Raw genomic sequence first — 21,147 nt, forward strand, 5'->3', positions numbered from 1 at the left:
CGCCGGCTTTATCCTCCTCCCTCCTATACTTCCACCTTTATTCATAATTGATGCGCACAAAGAAAGCCTCATTGACACACTTGTAGTACATACGTGTGAGATTTTGTAAGCTTGCCAGTTTTGCTCACGTGTAGCGTGTTTCCCACCCACATCGCCTTTGAGCTCACCTCCATCTTACCTTTTCAGCGCGAGAGGCTGTCGTGTACTGATTTTTTTTTAAAAAGCAGGGGTTTTCTTCTTTCAAACTGATGTCAAATTGAGCCTTTCTAAAATCCGATCCTGATTATATTACGATATTACTTTTATTTTTAAACAAAGCTATGGATTTGTGTTTCTTTTGACAACTTGTGAAAGAATTGGAGAAGTTTAAAAACTGATTTAATCTGTGACATCAGTGAATTTCCTCCTATATACTGATATAGTCACAATATCAGTTTTATGTGAAAAAAAGATCCAGTAATTTTCATCTAAAGTGAATTTCAATTGTTTGATTCTTTGAGGAGAAACTTTTTCTTGTGTTACTTCTCATTTACCTGAAACTGATAGATTTTTTTTTTTAATAAACACAAACCTCTTGACATTTGACTGTTTGAAGCAGACAAAGTTTTAATGGCATACTTCTCCCAGCACCGAAGGCATGAGAAGAAACTACTTTTTTTCTACTTGACAACACCAAGCACTGCTCCTACGCAAAATAATTCCAACTAAAAACAGTTAATTAATCTTTGGGTCCAAGTTGTTTCACCAAAACAACTGAAAGTGACCAGCTGTATTTATTCACGATGGGGAAAAAAATGTAGACGTGTCACATCACAGGTTCTAAAATAGTAACTCGGAAATGTTTCATGTTGACCTTTTACTTTACGTTGAACAGCTTTCATCTGATGTGACGGCTTACCTCAATCATGTTTTATTTCTAAAATTAGCCTACAGTTTTTAGAAACCCTAACCATGTAATTATTTATTATCCTCATAATGTGCTGCTAATAAGTAAACTGAACAAAACAGGAAAGAAGAAAACTGCAAAAAACTATAAAGTTGTGACAGATGGAGGCAAAGTCTTGCCTGCTGCTGACAATCTGTGGTCGTTGTCCATCCACTGCTATGTCCTAATTATTATTATTTTTTATTTCAGGTGAGGGGTGAGGAATTACAAAAGTGCAAACTTTAACTTTTACAACAATTTCATGTAATGAAAACAAAAGCAATTCAGAAAAGCAATTAAATAAATAAAAAAGGCTCTTCTTTTTTACTTTTACAGTCTAACGGCCATGTTTTCCACCACGAATCAGTCAAGAGCGACACTGTGTTATTATTAGGGGTGTGTTTGTTCTGCAACAGTGCTTCTTTGGGTGTCAAAATACATCCAGTGCCGCACAAGATCAGCCAGTGTCCGCAGAAAAATTTTAAAAGACTTTCAGAGGGCCTGAAGAAATGTTGCTTAAGGCTCCTTCAAAAGATTACAAGAAAATCTGTCCCCTAGAAATCAAAAAATAAACAAAACAAAAGACTTTTGTACAGTTCTATAAATTCTAGCCCAAAAGTGTCACATAAGAATATTTGAGGCGTCAGACTCCCTCAACCAGCTTCTTTCATTTTATAGTACATTCTGCTGTCATCTCCCCCAAAGTAAATTATGAACACTTTCCTGACAGTGAACTCTGTGTTAAAGAAAATGGGATTTTCTGGGAAGTCCACCTTCTAACATTGGCCTACAGTCTAGTTCAGACACAAACACACACTCTCACAAACACATGCCAACAGGTTTATTACACTGCAGACATTTTGAAACGAAAGAGTCGGGCAAAAACAGGCTGCATTCCACCCGGAGAAAGTTCGGCTTATGTGCAAGTTTTACTGAACAACCAGCATGTACAGAAGTGGAATGAAGGCCTCTTTGCATGTCCTGCTCAGAATGTCTGCACTAAAGTTGCTTTTCTGATTCAGGTGGAGGACAAGGCTCAGCAGAGGCACCCTGACTTGTTTGCGTCTAAAAGCAAGCCGCGATCAACTGTGGATCCTGTCATTGTTCTGTCATAGCCAGCATTATCTCAGCTGGCATTGGGCAAAAGGCAGGAAAAACCCTAGAAAGGTTACCAAGACAACACGCAAACAGAGACACATTCTCTCACTCAGTTACGAACAAAGACAAATCCTAATATTAACCTGAGATGAATGTTTTGGGATTGCTGGAGGAAGCTCGAGCACTTTCAGGGACACGGAGGGCCTGTAAACTGAACACAGAAAAAGCTGAAACTCAAAGCTAAAATCTTTTTGGCACACAGCCAAGTCATGAATAGTTTCATTTAGCAGTGACTCTGGTGCTGCAGCTCTTAAAACAGCACACCATGAACGTGCTTTATGAAGATGCAGCATAGCTCACAGCCTTTTGTGTTCCCCAGCTGGCTAGTTCCTCTAACATTTACTATATTTCTTTGAGGTGCTGCTGTGTGCACTCACTTTCTGTGCCACCAAAGCCTATTTTTAACTTTCCTCTCAGAGTTGATCCACCTGACAGACTCTGTGAAACTCCTCTTGGCCTGTTTTCCACTGATTTCATCAAATGTGACTTTGGTAACAACCTCTCTATCGGTTTCGTCGAAGTGTATTATGCGCTGTAAAAAGCTCCAGATTAAACAACTAATTTAGAAACTTTCCTACAATGCAGTGAATGTTCTGTACGTCAAGCTGACTTTGCCCTGTGTCTCCTTCTTTTACTCTCTTTTTTTTAGTCGGTGCTGTGACAAGAAGAGCTGTGGAAACCGTAATGAGACACCCTCAGACCCAGTTATCATCGACAGGTACTGACTTTCCCTTTGCTCCTTTCCTTTTCTCTTCCACACACACACTCTCACACACACAGACCAGACACATACTGGAGGATTGGTCTAACCTGCCCTGAATGGCAGCGTGGGACGAGACGTTTCTGTTTTTAGACGATTTGTTGTCACTACTAAAATAGATGGTCTTTAGAGTGAATCAGTGGCTTCTGATGTGCAGCGGAGTAAAACTTTTATGGATCAGGTTTTGCATTTAAACAGCAGGATTCATGAGCAGTGGTGTAAGTAGCAACATTTAAAAGTCTGTACATGGGCAGGTGCAATTTAGAAATGGTATTGATTTTTGCAGCAGCACACAAACACACACACACCTGAGTGAGGGAAAAACAGTGCTCATAAAAGTGTTTTTTTTATGCAAAAAGATAAACTGTTTAGACGTAAAAGCTGTCTGTTGCTCTCCTCCTGTCTGTCTGCTTTCCTATCTGTCTCTCTATCAAAAAGGAAGAACGGAGCTATCCATTCTTTAACACCCACCCAGAACCTCTTTCTGTCTCTTTTAGAGCAGAACAGAAAAATGGGTCACAAGAAAAAGGAAAAAAGTGACAGAGACAAACTGAAATGAGATCCAACCTCATTTTAGTCTGATTTCTTTTGGATGTTGTTTTAACCCTGCATGCACAGTTCTGACTTCACACACACATTTGGATGTGTTTGTGTCATTTCACAGGAGGAGAAGTGAAATATTCCCATAACTTACACCACATTATTAGCAAAAACATGTTTTGTTTTTAACAGCCACAGACATAACACACCTCAACAAACTATTCAATGAATTCAAATATTTAATGGAAACAAGACAATTTTTGGCAGAAAGGCAGATATAGAAGTAAAAGTATTACACTTCTATCAATATGTTAATATTATTTAGTGCTTTTAAATCACTCACCCATCAATAAACTGGATGGAATGAAGGGATAGTTTGTTTATTTTTTAAAATGTGGTTTTGTGGAATACCTTTGAGCAGTATCTTACCTGCAGCAGACAGTAATCAAAGCGTTCTCAGTTTGAAGTTCAACAGTGAATTTTCACCATTTAAAACAATTTAGACTGTAAAATTTTCAAGCAGTTTGATTAAACATTTCATTAGTATTTACACACAATTTTTTTTTTGTCATATACTTAGTTGCTATTTTCTCAACTAGGTAAAGTTTGTGTTGTAACGCTAAGTGTGTTCACTTCTGAAATGATTCTTCCACTGATCTGCTGAGTCAGACAGGAGTTGTTTTAATTTTCTAACCAACATTTTTTTCATGCAAATAAATTCTAATATAAATAGTTTTTTATTTTTTGTCTCCAGAATGAAGGATGCTGTTTTTGCTTTTACGCTCACACAGTTTTACTGTTTGTAGTTGTTGCTTTGAGGTTGGACAAGTGGATATGAGAGATTACTAAAATGCCTCCGGCTGCACATGTTAACATTTTCTTAATGTTTTAGACATATTCAGTCATTTAGAAAAGGCTGTTATGAAAATGTACTGATTAAAACAGTTTTACTTGTCTTGTTAGGTTATAAAATGGTTACTACATGTGATTTATATAATTAGACTTCTACTTTTTTGGCAGGGAAATATTTATGTGTGTTACCAGCTTATGTGTTTGCGCAGGGCATTATACTATCTCTAAAATCCCTTTTGTTCTGTTTTTGGCTCTGACATTTCATCTTACAACCTTTTACATACATGCCTGGAAGATGTTTAAGCAAATGTGTGAGTCTGGATGATTGTCATGTAGGTTGTGCTGCTGAAAAAAAAGTACCTGATACGTTAGACACAAACTGACACAAATATGCAGGTTCTGGAGCATTTGGAGCACTGATGGTTGTGAAGATTGAAGATTGCTGGAGTGTGAGTGTGCTTGTGTGGATGTATGTGTGTCATTTGCAGGCCTAAAAGTGAAGCAGAGTGAATTCTGGGAGATGTCAGGGAACTTGGTCAGGAAGGAATGTCAAGGTTACTCTGGATACCGTGGGATACTTCCTGTAGCCCCCTGCCCCCCCTCCTCCTCCACTTTGCAGTGGTTCACAGCATCTTGATGTAACATCTGGAACTCTGCTGTCTGACCTAAACATGTGAACGGAAAGACAGACGGAATAAGAGCTCCGAGTGTGTCACTACTGTAAACAGAGTTAAAAGTCATTCTGTCCTCCCATTTAGTCAAAATTATTTCTTTCTTTTTTTTTATAATTAGATGGACATCATTAAAAGAAATGTTTAGGGAAATATTACAGAGATTTTCTTTCCTTTAGGCATTCTGGATGGATGTTTATGATAATACAGATAGAAAAAACAGATCCAAAAGAACAAAAAAGCAAGCTAACTCAGTTAATCCAAAATCATTTGTGCACCAATGTTAGAAAAACATGTGAGAAAACTCAACTAAAACAGAATATCTGCTCTAACTGTAGGTTAACAGTAGATCTTGATATCATCTAAATTGCTGCAAAATCTAAATAGAAAAACAGCAACAAAATGTACATTTATTTTAGCTAAATTCCAGATACCTGTTTGCTTAAGTATGGTCATAAATCACCATGACAACAAGAAGTTGTGTTCACCCTTTTTCTCTGAATATTTTAAAGTGGGTTCTACTGTTTTGTGTTAGTCTTGATAATCTGACGTGTTTTTGTAGCTTTTGGCACCACCACAAACTCTCTGGTGACTGAATTTGATTGACAACAGCTGGAAGGCTGAGCCCGGTCAAGGAGAGGGGATTCAAAGTAAACAAACCTGTCACTCGTTACAAACCACCAGGCAAACTGTGGGACGGAAGAGTTAGAGACATTAAAGAAGGTGTTGGGAAAACGGTCATATTTGTAAATCGAATTAGATGGTTTATAAGGAATGTTCATTTAAATTTGAAGCTCCTGTATTTGTGTAATAAAACACTTTGTTTATTCATTTCTGTAAAGGTCGTTTAAACAGAAAATGATGATTGAACACAAAGTACTAATATATAAGGTTAGGGTTATTGATTATTAGCTAAATTGACTTACTTTTCCATTGATTTTGTGAAGTGCATGCATAGGAACACTGGAAAACATATTATTTTATTTTGTTCATTTTAAAATGTTATCACACTTCATATTTAACACCAACCAAGTCAAAATTAAAATGTAAAGTTTGTGTCACTGATACCACTCAACTTAAGTCTACAGACTTTCTTTTTTAATTTTCTGCAGTTATGTCTACGCAGTACAATTTTTAGCCTTCAGACAATAAAAGTATGTTCAGGTAATTCTGTTATTTATTTATTTATTTTACAACGATGCAGTGTCTACACACCAGAAGTTAACATTTCAAACATTATACTGGTATATGAACACATTTAAGAGACCTTTTGTGAAATGACACCTGACTGGGACAAATTTGTCCTTTCAGTTTTTTTCTGTTTTGCTTCACTTTTTGTTTTCACTTACTGTGTGGTCAGGTTTTGGTAGAAAACTTCTTGGTCAGGATTTGAAAAATATCATGGTTTGGCTTTTATAAAGACAGCTTCTTAGTTGAATATAAAGTGGAACATATGCAGTTTTTTATAGGGCAAGTTTTGCATTAGGTCAATCTATTTCGGGTTTCTGGATCCTACAAACTACTTGCAAAGATTAAGTGCAGATATATTATCTCTACATGCTATACTTTCAAATAATATTTGCCTTTTCAAGTTTGTCTGCATAGACCACTATTATTAATAAGAAAGTTGCAGGATAAACTGAAATAACAGAACTTCTTTTTTATTCATATAAAAATACTGCCTTTCCAATTACAAAATTAGACAAACTTTTCAGTTTGGCCAAAATGTTCTTGTATTTTCATATCCCCTGTTCTGTTCTTTGGTTTCTGGGTACACGCAGGTAAAAAAGAAAAAGCCGTGACTGACAGCTCATTGAACAGTGTCAGTAAGGATGGCAGTCCGTGTGTGTGTGTTTGTGAGACTGGCAGCTTGCCCATCCCTCCATGTGTGGACGTTGTGCACGTGTGTGAGTGAGTGTGTGTGGCCCAGTCAGTCCTTGTTGTGGTGCAGCGAGCATCTCACTTGTTTCTCAGGGTTAATATAAGGTTAACGACATGCAACGATATCCTATCATACGCCTGCTTGACTCCTAAAGAGCCACAGTCTCTCTCCTCTGAGCGTGTGTGTGTGGCTTCCATTCAGTTGTTTCCTTGTATCTTTTACTCTTCTTGAACAACATCCACATCACCCCTTGTTACTTTTTCTCCAACACGTTCACTTCCCCCTGCATTTTCCTCCTCGTCCCTGGCCTTCCTCCTCTTCTTCCTTCTCCCTCGCTCATTTTTTTTACTCTGTTTCAGTTTCTCTGTGGCCCTCAGGGGTTACCTACCTCACTGCTCAGCTCACTGCATGTTTAGACTTCTACAATTGGCTTAATAAGCTCAGGCTGTGTGAGTGTGTGTGGGTGTGTGTGTAGTTTGAGGGGGTTATAGTCTCAGGCAGAGTGTTCAGGGCTTAGATTGGTGTCAAGGCTCGAGGAAGGCAGTTTGTGAGTGTTATGTGAACCAGTGTCGCCTCACAGCGTAAAGGGGCCCACATAAGCCTGAGGGTTTAAGGGGGTTCCCCTGTGTGTGTGAGTGTGTGTGTGTGTAATCTGTGGGGTTAAGAGGGGTCGCATCTTGAGGAAGAGATGATGGGAAAGAAGAAGGGATGGAGAAATGGTGGAACCAGGCGATGACGATGATGAGACAGCATTTACAGGGAGTAAAGGGAAGAGAGGAGGAGGAGGAGGAGGAGGAGGAGGAGCAGAGCAAGATTTGTTTCAGGGGATAAGAGCCTCAGTCTGGGGAGTCCTGTCAATCAAAGAGCATTGGGTAGGGGAGGTAGGGGTGCTGTCAATCAAACTGGAAGAGAAGGGAGAGGAGGAGGAGGAGGGGAAGAAAAGGCGACAGAGGGAGCGAGTGGGATCTTCTAAACGATCTCTTCATCTTTTTTCCCTTTGTCTTCCTCACTAGCTCTTCCTCTGGCTTGTCCTAGTTACCAAAATATCTCTGCCAACCTGGTATGTCACTGTTACTGTTCACTCAACTGTCACTGTCTGACACACACGCACCTAAAACAGATAATGAGATAATTTTCCTCCTTTCTTGACCTGTCCTCATTCTGCTTTTTTACTCTGCTGCCCTCTTTTCTTTTAGATCTTCATCCTCCCAAATTTAAATGTGCTTTTCTTAATTTGACCGCAGTATTGTATAAGTTAACACTGTTTCATTTAGGTGTGTAAATAATGCATTACAAATGTTATATCTTATAAAGTTAAAAATAAATAAAGTTAACATTTAAAGTCAAAGACAATTTACTAGATTTCAAATATGTTGTCCCATGTTTCCCATGTTTTTTTTCCTACTAAGCTGAGAAAAAGCATTTAAAATAATTATGACAAGAAAACTTGCATTTTCTGCAAAAATGCAGTGTGAATCCTGAAGAATCTGAAACTAGCTAAAAGAGAACAAACACTAGCAGAAAGGAGAGGGACCACGGCAGCTCGGTGGTCAGCGCTGCAATCTGACCACCAAACAGGAAAAAAAAAACAGGAAAATATGCTAATTCTGCATTCACACAAATAAAACAAGGTAAGATGCTGAGGATAACCCATCAGCTCAAAACCATCACATTCTCATGTTGCTTTTGGTGCTTTTGTAGTTTTGATGTTTTTTTTTTTTTTTGAGTGACCTGTTTGCAACCAAACAGAAAAACGATTTCAGTCGAGTGATTATTACCTCTTCACTCACTTTCTAGTGTTTCTGCGTCACTTCCTGTGTTAAAGGTCAGCGGTTGCTTAAACACAAGTCCCGTTAGGAGTTATTTATACCACTGCCATAATACCAGCCTTCACTTGCTTGCAGTTTTTGTGTGTGTTTGTGTGTGTGAGTGTGGGATTGTGCAGATGAGAGAAGGGAGGACGAGTGAGATGGGCGAATGTTTTATTCATTTCTCTCATTTAGTGTCTCCATGTGCACCTGTCCTAGCATTTAGGAGCTCGGTATTCCATTTACTTGCTGATTTAGTTTAACCGCCTATTTAATGGATACATGCATTCACACATAAATGTGGATTTTGGCCGAGTGAACTTACTCCAGCTCAGTGAGGATCAGAGAAATGGGGGATTGTATTGTTTTGTGGTGTTGTGTGGCTTTGGGTTTTGCAATGGGGGTTTAGTTTTTCCCTTGTCATTTTTGGCTTCTCTTTCTTATGTTTTTATTATTATCTCATAAACCAGATGACAGATTTTATTGGAACTCTCAGAAAATAGTCATTGGATGTAAGTCTAAAACTAATTCACTTTTGGTGTTAACTCGATTCAATATGGCTGCCTCCGCTAATCAACCTTTGCAAACACATAAATGACCATAACTCTGTCACTTTTCTAGATGTCAAGCTAAGATCTGGTGCGATAGTAGCTGAGAGTCATCCTCAACACATCATATAAGCATTAACAGATCAGACAAGATCTTTGTTCAAAATGTTGGCATGCAAGGAGGCAAGCATTCCTTCAAGAAAAATACAAGTTTTTAATTTATCTCTGTGTTAGAGGAAGTACTTGCCTTTAATTCGCTCATCCTTTCAGTCTCTCAACAAATAATTAAAGGTCAAGGTTATAGACTTAGTTCCTGAAAAAAGGGTTGTTTTGTTTGTTTTTAATCATCCCTGGGACAGAACTAAAGAGAGAGTAGGTTTTTTTACTCTGCTTTGTATTTCTCCATACATCTTTGTGTCTGTGTTTTATGGGAATGAGACGGGAAATATTATTTAGAAAACTGCCACGGGGCATGGCTGGAGAGGGTCCGAACAGATGTGTAATGTGTGCCTGCAACCCCCTCCCAGATCACACAGCGTCACATGCACACACACACACACAGCCTCTTCCTTTTTCTGTTCTTCTTGTTTCCCCCTCTTTCACCTCTCTCATCCTCCCCTTCCTCCCTTCCTGCTCCTGTCTCCTGCAACCCACACACACACACACATAAAGACACAAAACACATCCACATCCTTAGGCAGGGATCGTGTTACTCTAATAGTGACAAACACCACTATGATGGCCTAAAACGATCACATTTTCCCATCTGTCTCTGTCGACGCTGTTGTGATGCCTCGATTAATTCAAGAGGCTGTGTGTTGTAAAAAAAAACTACAATTGTCTTTTTGCATTAGCTGAAAGGTTTAATGTTTCTTTTCTTCATAATTACTGAGAGTTTAAGAGTTTTGCTGTTAAACTGCCCCAAGAAACACCAACAGAAAAAAAGATCTAGTCTCACATGAAAATGTTAAAAAGCTACACTGGTCCAGATAACAAAATGTATTAAATTTCACAATAAAAGTTGGAAAATTCTTAGATACCTAAATTCTAGGGACATCTATGACAAGTGATTATGAGTTTTCCTATTTTTACAGGCAAGAAAGACACAAAAACTCCCTTAAAGCCTGGTTATTTTCACTTTTATATGCAGGATTTAGAAAGAACTTTTCAGATAGATGCATAGCTTCATTCATACTGCAGTTTAGGTATGATCCAATCCAATCCAATCCAATCCATCCATCCATCCATCCATCCATCCATCCATCCATCCATCCATCCATCCATCCATCCATCCATCAGGTCAGAAGTCCATCACAGGCAATATAATACAATACAATGTAGTACAATGCATTTTGAATGCGATGTGATTTGACGCAATACAATACAATATGATCTGGTATGGTATGATACAATTCGATAAAAAATTATATAATGGGAAATAACACTTTTAACAGCAAGAAGAGAATCTCCTCTGCTAGCAGAACAACATAAAAAACAAATTAAAACAACATTTTCGGAGCTTTTTTACAAACCTGTTGTAAAAATGGCAATGTTGCTGTTTACTATCTTTGATCGCAGAAATAAAGTTACAGCCACTCCATTTGTTTTGCCGGAAGCTCTGAATTCCACAGAGTCACAAAGTTCAGGTGACATGTTGACAGCGTGGACACACGTGGCCTCAGACGATGGTACAAGAATGAGCCTATCTAGTGCCTAAACATTAGTCCTTCAAGATGTGGTTCAGCACTGCTTGGGTGCACATTTTGTTTTCTGTTTCAGCAATAAGAATAATTTCAAGTTAAACCAACAACCTATGTATTTGCAGTATCGTTCTTTTCAGAAACATACTCCGGTTGCCTTGGGGCTTCCTACTCTTTTGTGTTTGAGACACATTTACTTTTCTGCATTTAACCACCTTGTTTAACTTTAAACAACATATTTCTAAAATATAGAATAAACTGAAAACTGCCGAGACACAGAGTGAGGAGGGGAGCTGCCATCAGTGAATGTAAGCAGTAGTTTTAAGCAGCTCATTGAATGTTTCAAGCTTATAGTTGTGAAATTTCATACAAGCGTTTATTTCAATTGGAAATCAGGCCAAAGTTTTAAATTTGACATAAAATAAATCCAACCTTTAGGTGTATTCTTTTAGAAGTTTTCTTTTAGTAAAAGTTGCAGCATTTTTTCCATTTGGTCAGCTCTAAAATGAGCTGACTGCCGAATTAAGCTGCTAACTAACAGACTCGGCTGATTGATTAACCACCTTCCAGACTAATTAACTCACAGAGTGATAGTGTAATCTATTATTGGACTGATGTTAGTGGCTGTCAGGCAAACTAACAAAAGAGTAGCTGGCGTGTGAATGTGTGTGTTTGTGCGTTACGAGGATAACCTCCTGGTGGGAAATAAGACTGTGGTCAGAGGCCTCCTGGTGCCTGCACAGAGATCCCTCTTACCATACCACCCTTCATGGACAACCATCAGACGCTCTTGCACACACACACACCGAATTAAGGGAGGAAAGTACAGTGGCTCATTCACGATAGGTGGTTACTGGTGGTGTGTGCGAATATCCTAAGCGCTGTCATTAAAAGGCAAACTCCATGCAGTCTGCACACATGCATGGATGAGAGCGAGAAGAGGGGAATTTTTTTCCTTTACCACAAAGTGAACGGGTGGTTGAGGTGTTTCAGGAATTTGAACGAGAGTGTGTTTACTTACTGTACGAAAGTTTGTACAACTGTAAAAAGGAATTTGTCGAGCAGAGGAGAGGAGTGGAGCGAGGAGGGGAGGGGAGGGGAGTGAAAATGTGCCAGCCATGCATCATTTCATTATTAATAGCCATGTCGGAATAAAAATGCTAACCTTGTCTGATCTAACGGACTGAGTCTGCAAGCTCTACACTCTCCTGTGTGTGTGTGTGTGTTGGAGGGACACTAGTCCACAGTAAGGTCTTGTTTCTTTTTGTTAGGGCTGTGCAGGGAGAGATGGTGAAGTCATCACAACCCACACAGGTATAAATATCTGTGTGTGTGTGTGTGTGTGTGCTGTAGCAGTGTTTCCCGTGTGGAGCACATCAGGAAGAGAGCACCAGCGTCCCACAGAGAGGGGCATTGTTATCAACCTCCGAACACACACAAATGCATCACCCCTCCCAGACCAAGCTGCCTGATCTGCACACTGTCTGTGTCTCCACAGTAACACACAGCACACGCCCTAACAACAACAAACAGAGCGCTACAGAAAACACAACATGTCCCGCCACACACATAATAACTTTACGTAACGTACATTATATGTTCACGCATGTGGCGTCTGATGAAATGAACCACTGTTGCTTTGAGGGGTGTTTCGCTTATTTTAGTAATGCTGTTGAGCTCAGCCACACACACTCATAATAAGACCTAGAAAGTGCACTCCTATGGAACTGCGGAGGTGTAATCTGTCAGACAGGAAGCTGGCGGGGTCAGAGGTCACCAAGCACTAATCGATTAGCCGTCAGTTAGTGCGGCACTCGAGAGGAGAGCGCAGCTGTGGCCAGCTTTCTTACAGCATTAGTGTGTGTGTGTTTTACACTTAAGTGTTTAGAGTTTTATGCTCGTGTGTGCCTATTAGGAGCAGCTGTGTGTATCTGTGTGCTCGTGTAGCACTGTGTGGGTGAATGCATCCCTTGGACCTATTGATCACAAAGAAATCCCGCTGATTTTTTTTTTTTTTTTTGGTCTGACACTCTGAGGTTAAATGCCTCTCTCCCCCCTCTTCCTCTCATTCTCCATCTCTTCTTGTATCTTTCTCCGAGCTGTGAAAGCGAGATACAAACACTTGAACTTGGGTCACGCTGCGTAGGTGTTAGCCAGCTCAGTGTCAAATCTGCTGCAATCATCTGGGTGTTTATTTTCTAATGAAAGACGGTTTTAACAAATCTGCATTTTCTTTTCCCTGCGCCTGATCTTCTTTTAATATTTATAATGCTCGCTTTTATGAAAATCTACCCTGAACGCCACGTGGTGACAGCAACATAGTGTACTTGAGTTTACAGAAAAAGGCACACAGATAAAGAAACGTAAGCACTGACCTGAAATTTGGTGCGATTATAGCTGAGAGTCATTTTCTTCATATACTGAGTTCTAACATACTGTGCAAGATTTTTGTTTAAAACTTTGGCATGTAAGGTGGTGGGCAATATGCATTACTTCAAGGATTGATGGTTTTATTAGTATTTATGTTGCTATATTACAAAATTCTTTGTTCAGTTAGTTGGAAGCACCTCTTTTGGAAATTTTACACAACTTTAAGTCTCATAGGTGTGTCCTTTTGAACTAGTTTTTTAAAAGTAAAACTCAAGGCTACCAAAAATATTTTTTTGCTTTTCTCTCACAATATTAAAATAAACATAACAGCAATCATGCAAAAGACTAAAATAACACGACTGAGTTGAGCAATGTGTGCTATTTTTCAATTTAAATATGCTTTAAACCTTTTTTACATATACAATTTGAGGCTGAACTGGATTCTCCATCTATGTTGTGTGAATCTCTGCCTTTAATATTTGTGTCCCAGCGTCTAATTGAGTCCCTCGCTGTCTGCAGGTCCTATGAGAGTCTGAAAGGTGAGACAGAGTGACATTAGGGGATTGGTTTTCAGAAGGTTTAGAAGGTGTCCACCTCATTAGAAGACTAGATGTTATAATGATTTGTGGTGTAGGAAGTCTGTGTGTGTGACTGTGTGTGTGTGTGTGTTAGTTTTATAATGATTCACAGGATCTCTTCCTATGGGAACAACCCGTGTTTGTTGTCTTCCTCCAGAGACCTGAGCTCATGACCTTTCACCTTCCTAACTGCACCCGAACCCATGAAGAGATTCTTCTTGAACTGGGACGCCCCTCACCTTCCTCCTAATGCTTAAAAAAATGACTAATTTTCTTTCATGATTTCAGGGCAATTTTAGAGAAATTGCAGATTCTGACTGCAGCTGAAAGTCAGATTTATACCCATTAGTGACAATATACTCATTTTATCTGTGTGCGAGTGTTTGGGTGTGTGTGGCGGCTGTTAAGCGGTAACAGATAGCCTAAGCGCGCTGCGTGGTGATGCTGTCATTACCGTTGTGCTTCTCTGCTGATATGCTACGGCTGATGTCACACGCTCAATTGGCCCCGCCGACAGCCGCCATCACTCACACTGTTTACTACACTTTTACTACAGTTATCACTCACTCGTTTGTCGCTGGGACCACGCGCTGAGATAACACACGAGCCTTACCACACGCTCTCTGCAGCTGCTGTCTGAGCTCTTTGTCTTGCCCATTAGCACACGGAAACACTCATTTAGGCAGGAGTGTGTGTGTTTGGAGGAGTCAGAGGAAGAGATGGAGGGTGAGGGAGGTGGCTCAAACAAAAACAACAGAGCTTGGAGGCACTGCTGCATTGTTTTTGAATTTTTGACTACTTTATTTTGTTAGTCTTTGTTTATTCAAGGTATTGCTCTTCAGAGTGTATGGGTTTGTGCCCAAATACTCTTCACACTGAAGAATGTGAACGAGCTTCTGTTTATTGCAACTGTGTATTCAGACACTCTTTTTTAATGGACTATGTGTGCATGTGAATCTAGGTTATGCGTCTTATTTCCACATGATTAACTAACTCTCGTTCCTGAGACCGTTCCCTTCCACCTTGGCCCAAGTCTACCCATAAGGCCGAGTGTCAGTGGGGAACACTTGATTTATGCCGGTTGAATATGTAACGAGAGGTTGTAAATTCCCTCTCCGGGGCTACATGCACCACTATTCTGTACTGTCATAATTTAGCCACCATACCTTCATATCTAAGATGCTAATTGGTTAAATTACTGGGTTGGCTCTGGAGATTTATGCCTGGCTAACGAGGAAGACTTGCAAAGAGAAGGAGGCCGAGGAGGTAGAAAGGGAATAATGGAGGAGGTGGTGAGGAGGATTCAAGTTAATAAAAAAGCTGTTGAGGGTTGTCAAAGAAGGCAAGGAGGAGTTAGGTGGAGACAGAGGTGAAGAGGTTGTCCAGAAAGTCTTTCAGCTAACAGATTTTATTACTAAGACTGACAATATCTGAATCCCACTTTCTAATGTTACACCTATTCTAAGCCTCCAATTCAAAACTGCAAAAAGTAGCGATTAAAACATTGCCACCATTTCTTTTTACGTAAACAGATGGAACATCAATATGCCTATATATTCTCATTCAAAGTGTAATACACAAAAAAGGATGTTACAGTGTTTGTTGTGATGATAAAATGTTTTTAATCACTACTATTTTTAGTACATGTTAACTATAAAGTTTACATTTTCTGAGAGAATTCAGTATGACTACAAAGTGCCGAATGATGGCTGAAATTTACTGAAGTAACTAAAACTGAATTGTTAAAATTAAAACAAGCAGAACAGACGTTAAACCTAGCTGAAACAGTCAGAACACGAGCTAAATTGAACAAAACAGTTTAAGACACAAATTAGTAAGACAGTGAAAACCTAATTTGATCCGAGCAGCAGCTAAAAGCTTCAATTAGCTAAACGAAAGCTAAAATATGTGACAATAAAGACTAACTAAAAGCTAAAATTAGTACAACTTTAACTTAAAAGGTAAAATTAGCATTAAAAAACAAAAATAGAGTATATAGAAGTAGATTTCGAGAATATGCTTAGGCAGGTCCTTAGACTTTATGTAGACAAATACAATCGCACACTTAAACTTGAGTAACAATAAATCTGTTTTCACTCCCCCTCTGAGAGCGTTGTCTCCACCTCTCTTTTGACCATCTGTCTGCTCGCAGTGCCAGGCGGTAATTAGTCTTTGTAAAGTCAGAGTCGTGAGGACTCCCTGTGTTTGGGTGCTGCTGTCTAGTCAAACACTGGGGAAGAAGGGGGGTGGGGGTGCTACGAGCCTGCGTTTTATCTGTCAGCCATGCTGCTGTTATGCAACACTCCTGCGGTTTAAGGTTAAATCTCAGGAGATGCAGCCAAAGTGTGGCAACTTTGTTTTATGAGCGAAATTTGTTTGTTTGCCTTAGTGAGGAGGCAGCAGCAGATAAAGGAAGAAAAAAAAGTGGATTTACTTTCATTTTTTTGTGTTATTCTTTGTTAATCCTTGTTTTTGAACATCTTGTCTTTCAGCTATTTATTTGTGTTCTGCTAGAAGGTTAAAGATAATCTATTAAAACTATTTGAATTCTATGGTTTAGTGACTCATTACTCCAATCTGGTGCTCATCATGTTGCTAAAACACTAAAATTGGATTATACATATCTCTAGATCATGTGCTGTCTGATTTGTGTTTGTCTGATAATAGTGAGCAGTATAATAAATTACTGCTGGACAAACCACGCCAAGAAACAAAACTTCTGTGTTTTGTCACGTTTTACAATAAAAATGCCACAAGCACAGTCATTTAAAGGTTGTAAATAAGATTAAATGACCTGCAGCATGTTTCTTTTTTCTTGTAATACACTGCTACTGTTTGTGCATAATGGCTGAAAAATATTATTTTTTAAGATTTATGTTGGTTTCCCCTTTAAACTCTGGACAGTCCCAGAAAATCAAGTTTAGAAATCCTTTGCATTTCTTGCACACATCAAGAGATTGTCTGGGACAGATGAGTCTTTAATATTCTGGTTTAAGCAGATGATGGCAGCTGAGCAGACTGTTCAGAAAAAAAAGAGAAATATAATACAGTCATAATGCAGAATTGTAAATGGTTATAAACATCTAAGTCTTGTGATGTTCCTGACATTTGTCTCATAACTTCCATACTGAAGTCCTAAAGTCCTTGAGTTTCTCCTGAAAGACATTTTGATCAGTGAAACTTTCTTTGCTTTTTAATGTTTCAGATGAGAGCCAATTACATAATTTCTGTAAAATTTCTGTTATTATCAGTTATTTTAAAAAGGTGGACATTATTACTAAATCTGAAACAAACCATTAGAGGATCATATGATCTTTACAGAAATATTAGCTTTTCATGATAGAAATGATTGATTTATTAATACAGAAACTACTGTGGATTTGTGAAAAGAACACACGCGGATATAAATAAGCCCCATAAGAGTAAAGAGTTTAGATACACTCAACTCAGGTGACAATACAAGTTGAAATAGACTGGGTGGTGGTCACTCTGTAGGGTTTTATGTGTTTGTTTTTCCATATATTTGTGGGCATTTGCTTGTGGTAACACCCTGGGCAGCTCGTGAAACAAATGAGCTTTCCATCCGAACAGGAAGTGGATCATTGCCACTTCCTGCACAGAGCATTGAGTACATGAATACTTTAGAGAAACACACACACGAAAACTCACAGAGTCCAAATGCCTGACGGGTGTATATTTACCACATTGGTTTATAACACTCGCAGCTTTTATGTCTGTGTATGTGTAAATGCAACATGACATTTCCTATTTCCAGACACTCAGACAATGGGAGGTGAGTTCAAACTGATGTTTGTAGCTGTTCACTGTCTGCCCTTTTACCTCTTTATTCCCCACCCCTGCATTTTGATCTTTGTAGCCTCCTCCTCTTGCTCTCATGGGTGCAAGGAAATTCAAATATGATGAATCACTTTCTGGTTTTTGTTTTGCAAATAATTAACACTTAACCAGTTTTTTGTTTTCATTAGAGCTTAGTTGTGCCATTGTTTAGGATCTGAATGAGCATCTTACATGTGTTGGGGTTTACTGTATAGACAGGGAGACGAATCCAGCTCTAAAAGACGGACAGACTCGCACTCGGGCGGGCAGACAGGGTGTGTGTGAGATATTGTTGTTGCTTTTTATAATTAGTTCAGGAAGCCTCGACAATTGTCTGTCAGTAACAAGAGGCGGTATCAATCTCCGTCTGACAATAGCAGGAAAGACAAACACACACACACGCTTACACAAACAGAGTTCTTCATTCCACCTTTGTGTACATGTATGTGTTAGTGTGTGTGTGTGTGTGTGAGAGAGAGCAATTCAGTGTATTCCTACACTGAGGAAACTCACTGTAGCAGGAATGCAGTTTCTACATCACTTAAATGACGCACTCTAAATGCAGAATAGCAAAAGTTGTAATCTGCTTTTGAGATCAAATCAAACATTAATGACGCTCACAGTGAAGCTACGCTGCACATCAATACGGCAAACAGTGATGGAACACAAAGCAAAACACAAACAAAATGGACTTTTGGGCAGAACATCATCCGCGGAGATACGAACAAATGCCCTCATTAAGTATGCATGATTCGTGGCAGCACACGGATATCATTTTTAGGTAGTTTAATTTTGAAGTTGGCAAAGAAACAAGAAAATATCAAAACAAAGACACACAAGAATGAAATCTTCCAAAGGAACAGTAGCTCTGAGTTAGTCGATTACAGGACCAGGATCTGATACACGTATAAAGTTATATACAAATATACAAATTGAACACAATGAGGATGCATTGTGATCTGATCTAAAGATAAATCAATCCAATTTTTTTCTTTTTCGTTCCAATCCCAAGTTTGAATTTAAATGTCTGCTGATACCAATGTTTTTCAGTTATATTGTGGCTTTTGCTGACAATGTTTTTGGCTGTGAGATTATATTTTTATGATTAAATCAGGCCAAAATATAAACTGTAGGAACACAGAACCATGGAGTCTCAATAGGTGAAAAGATCAGTGACCTCAGCCTGATGTCTGATCCAAGAATGAAGTCAGTATCAGAAGCCAATACTGATATTGAATCGGATCTGTCTCAGCTACTCCTATAACATTATAAAGTGATTTGGGATGCTTTAAAGTACAAATATGTCCTTAGACACACTCATAAAGCTGCTGTGCTTATGAGAAACTAATACAATATGCACTTTTGTGTCCTTCTAAAATATACTGTATGTAAAACTGTGGTTCAAATCTGCTCGATGCATTTCACAGCAAATCTCCTGCATCTTGTTTGCATTTATTTGTCCAGAGATGGAGAACACGCAATGGTAAAACATACAATATGTTTACAGAACAGAACAGATCATTGGATATAAAGGAGATTTTGCAGAGAACATTAGCATTGTTGTCGAACACAGCCGGTTGTGTGCGGTGTAGCCTGTTTTATTCAGCATACTGAGCAGTAAAATGAAGCCTGATCACAATCAGTCACTTTAAAGACATCAAATATGGTTTTCTGCCTGGTCTGAAAAGACAAAGCAACTCAAACTTAAAAAAATATTAGTTATCATTTAGTTCTTCAGTCAAAAAATGCATTTCCTATTTTAAATAAGGCATTTTTTATGATAAAACAACAGAAAGACTTCTTCCTTAGAGAGATGAGAGTTGTTAAATCCAGTTAACCTCAGCTGTGTGTTTATTCATTCGATTCAGGGTGTTAATACAGAATCTGTACATTTGTATCCACTGCTACATCCAATTTTCTGTCTCCCGTCAGACCAGCGCGCCAACATTTAGTCAATAAACTGTGAGTGTGTTTTTTAAGAACTGCTTAACAGCAATCCCACGCTGTGTTTATGATTCCTCTTCCCTCAGGAGGAGAGAAGCAGAGCCAGCCCAGCAAGGAGGCCATGAAAATAGTCCAACAAGCAGCAGAACTCACACCAAACTTGCTGAACTGGAGACACTTTTTTTCTCCGTCTCTCTCTCACCTTTTTTCCCTCTCCTGTAACATTGTCGCTCCTCACTCCGTCATCCTCCTCTTTTCTCACCCAGATTCTTCTTCTCACTGTTGATAGTCTTTCTAAACTGCGAGTGTAAACCCTCTGTGTTCCTTTTCCCCCCCTCATCCTTTGTTTTCCTGCTCTTCCACTTCCTCCATTCTTCAGCTCCCAAATTCTAACTTTTTCACAGCTTGTCCTGCCACTCCTGTGTTCCTCCTCCTGAAATCTGTCGGGCATGTACGTGAACCAGCACATACAGTGCGTATGATATGTGCAGGATATGTTCAGTACGTCTGCAGGGATTTCAGAATTCACAGCTTCTCACGAACAGAGACGGAGGCAGAAAAGGAGGAAAAGAGCTGCATGTTCTTTGGTCTTTCAGGACAGCTCTGACCTCTCCTCCTCCTTCTCCTTTTCCTCCTCCTATCACCCACCACCTCCCACTACTTTACACAAGGTACTAAATATTTCTTTTAGTAGAGAAAGTGATTTCTGCCCCTGTAACTCGTTTGGGTTGCCATTGCACTCGCCAGCACTTTCACCCGCTCACTTCACCCTTGAACACATGGGAAGTGCTTTTTTTAATGGACTGGCCAGAATTATGAATGTTCAGCTGTGTTTATGGCTTATTAGGCAGTTAGAAGGAGGAGGGGAGCATGTGTTTTATTAGCTTAATTGGGAAAGAACAGCTTCCTTGCTGCATTAGCACTATTTTTCCTCTCGTCAACGGCCTTGGCTGGCGAGACGGCGCTCTGTGCGTTCAAAGGTGCCATCGCTGCGCCTTCTTTTAACGCTGAAGACGTGTTTGGATGTCAGCATGCAGCAAAGGTGTGACTTTGACAGTGTGATGCCACACAAATGAATAAAAATCGTCCCAGTCATGTGAAGTGAGCTAAATTTGTTTGCGCTTGTTGTTAAAGGCTAAGAGTGTGCGTGTGTGTTTTCAAGCACACTTGACTGCTCCTTTCATTAGTGGAGAGGAGAGAAGATACTGGCTATTCCTTTGGTTCTGACTACACACTGATCTTTTAATGCGTTTTTTTTTTTTCCACCCCTCTTTTTCACTTTTTTTTCCATCACCCCTCGATCCCTTCAACTCTCCCCCACCTCCCCTCTCCTCCCTCCCCCAGCACGCTCCGTCTCTCCCCCAGTGTCTGAGGTGGAGACTAAACAGCCGAGTTATTTATTGTGATGTTTTTGTGGTCGCCTGGTTTAAATAACAGTTTTGGTCTCTCTGCAATCTTCCCTCTCATCTCTCTCTGCCTTTATTCTTTCTTTCTTTTTTATTTTTTTTTTTCTTGCTCTGCTTGCTGCTGCTCTTTTTTTATTATTGTTAACCCCCCCTCCTCCAACACACCCC

At 39.4% G+C, this 21,147-nt stretch overlaps 1 protein-coding gene across 3 annotated transcripts in view; it reads left to right on the top strand.

Moving 5' to 3' along the window:
* LOC108238991 (transcription factor COE1-A) overlaps nucleotides 1–21,147 on the top strand; it is an 88,346-nt gene that overhangs the window by 18,616 nt on the left and 48,583 nt on the right. For all 3 annotated transcript variants that reach the window (XM_017421405.2, XM_017421404.2, XM_017421407.2), the window contains one exon: nucleotides 2,733–2,801. In XM_017421405.2, coding sequence (XP_017276894.1) covers nucleotides 2,733–2,801 — 69 coding nt within the window. The remainder of the gene's footprint in view (nucleotides 1–2,732; nucleotides 2,802–21,147) is intronic.

Source organism: Kryptolebias marmoratus, linkage group LG13, assembly GCF_001649575.2.
Source record: "Kryptolebias marmoratus isolate JLee-2015 linkage group LG13, ASM164957v2, whole genome shotgun sequence".
NCBI lineage: Eukaryota > Metazoa > Chordata > Actinopteri > Cyprinodontiformes > Rivulidae > Kryptolebias > Kryptolebias marmoratus.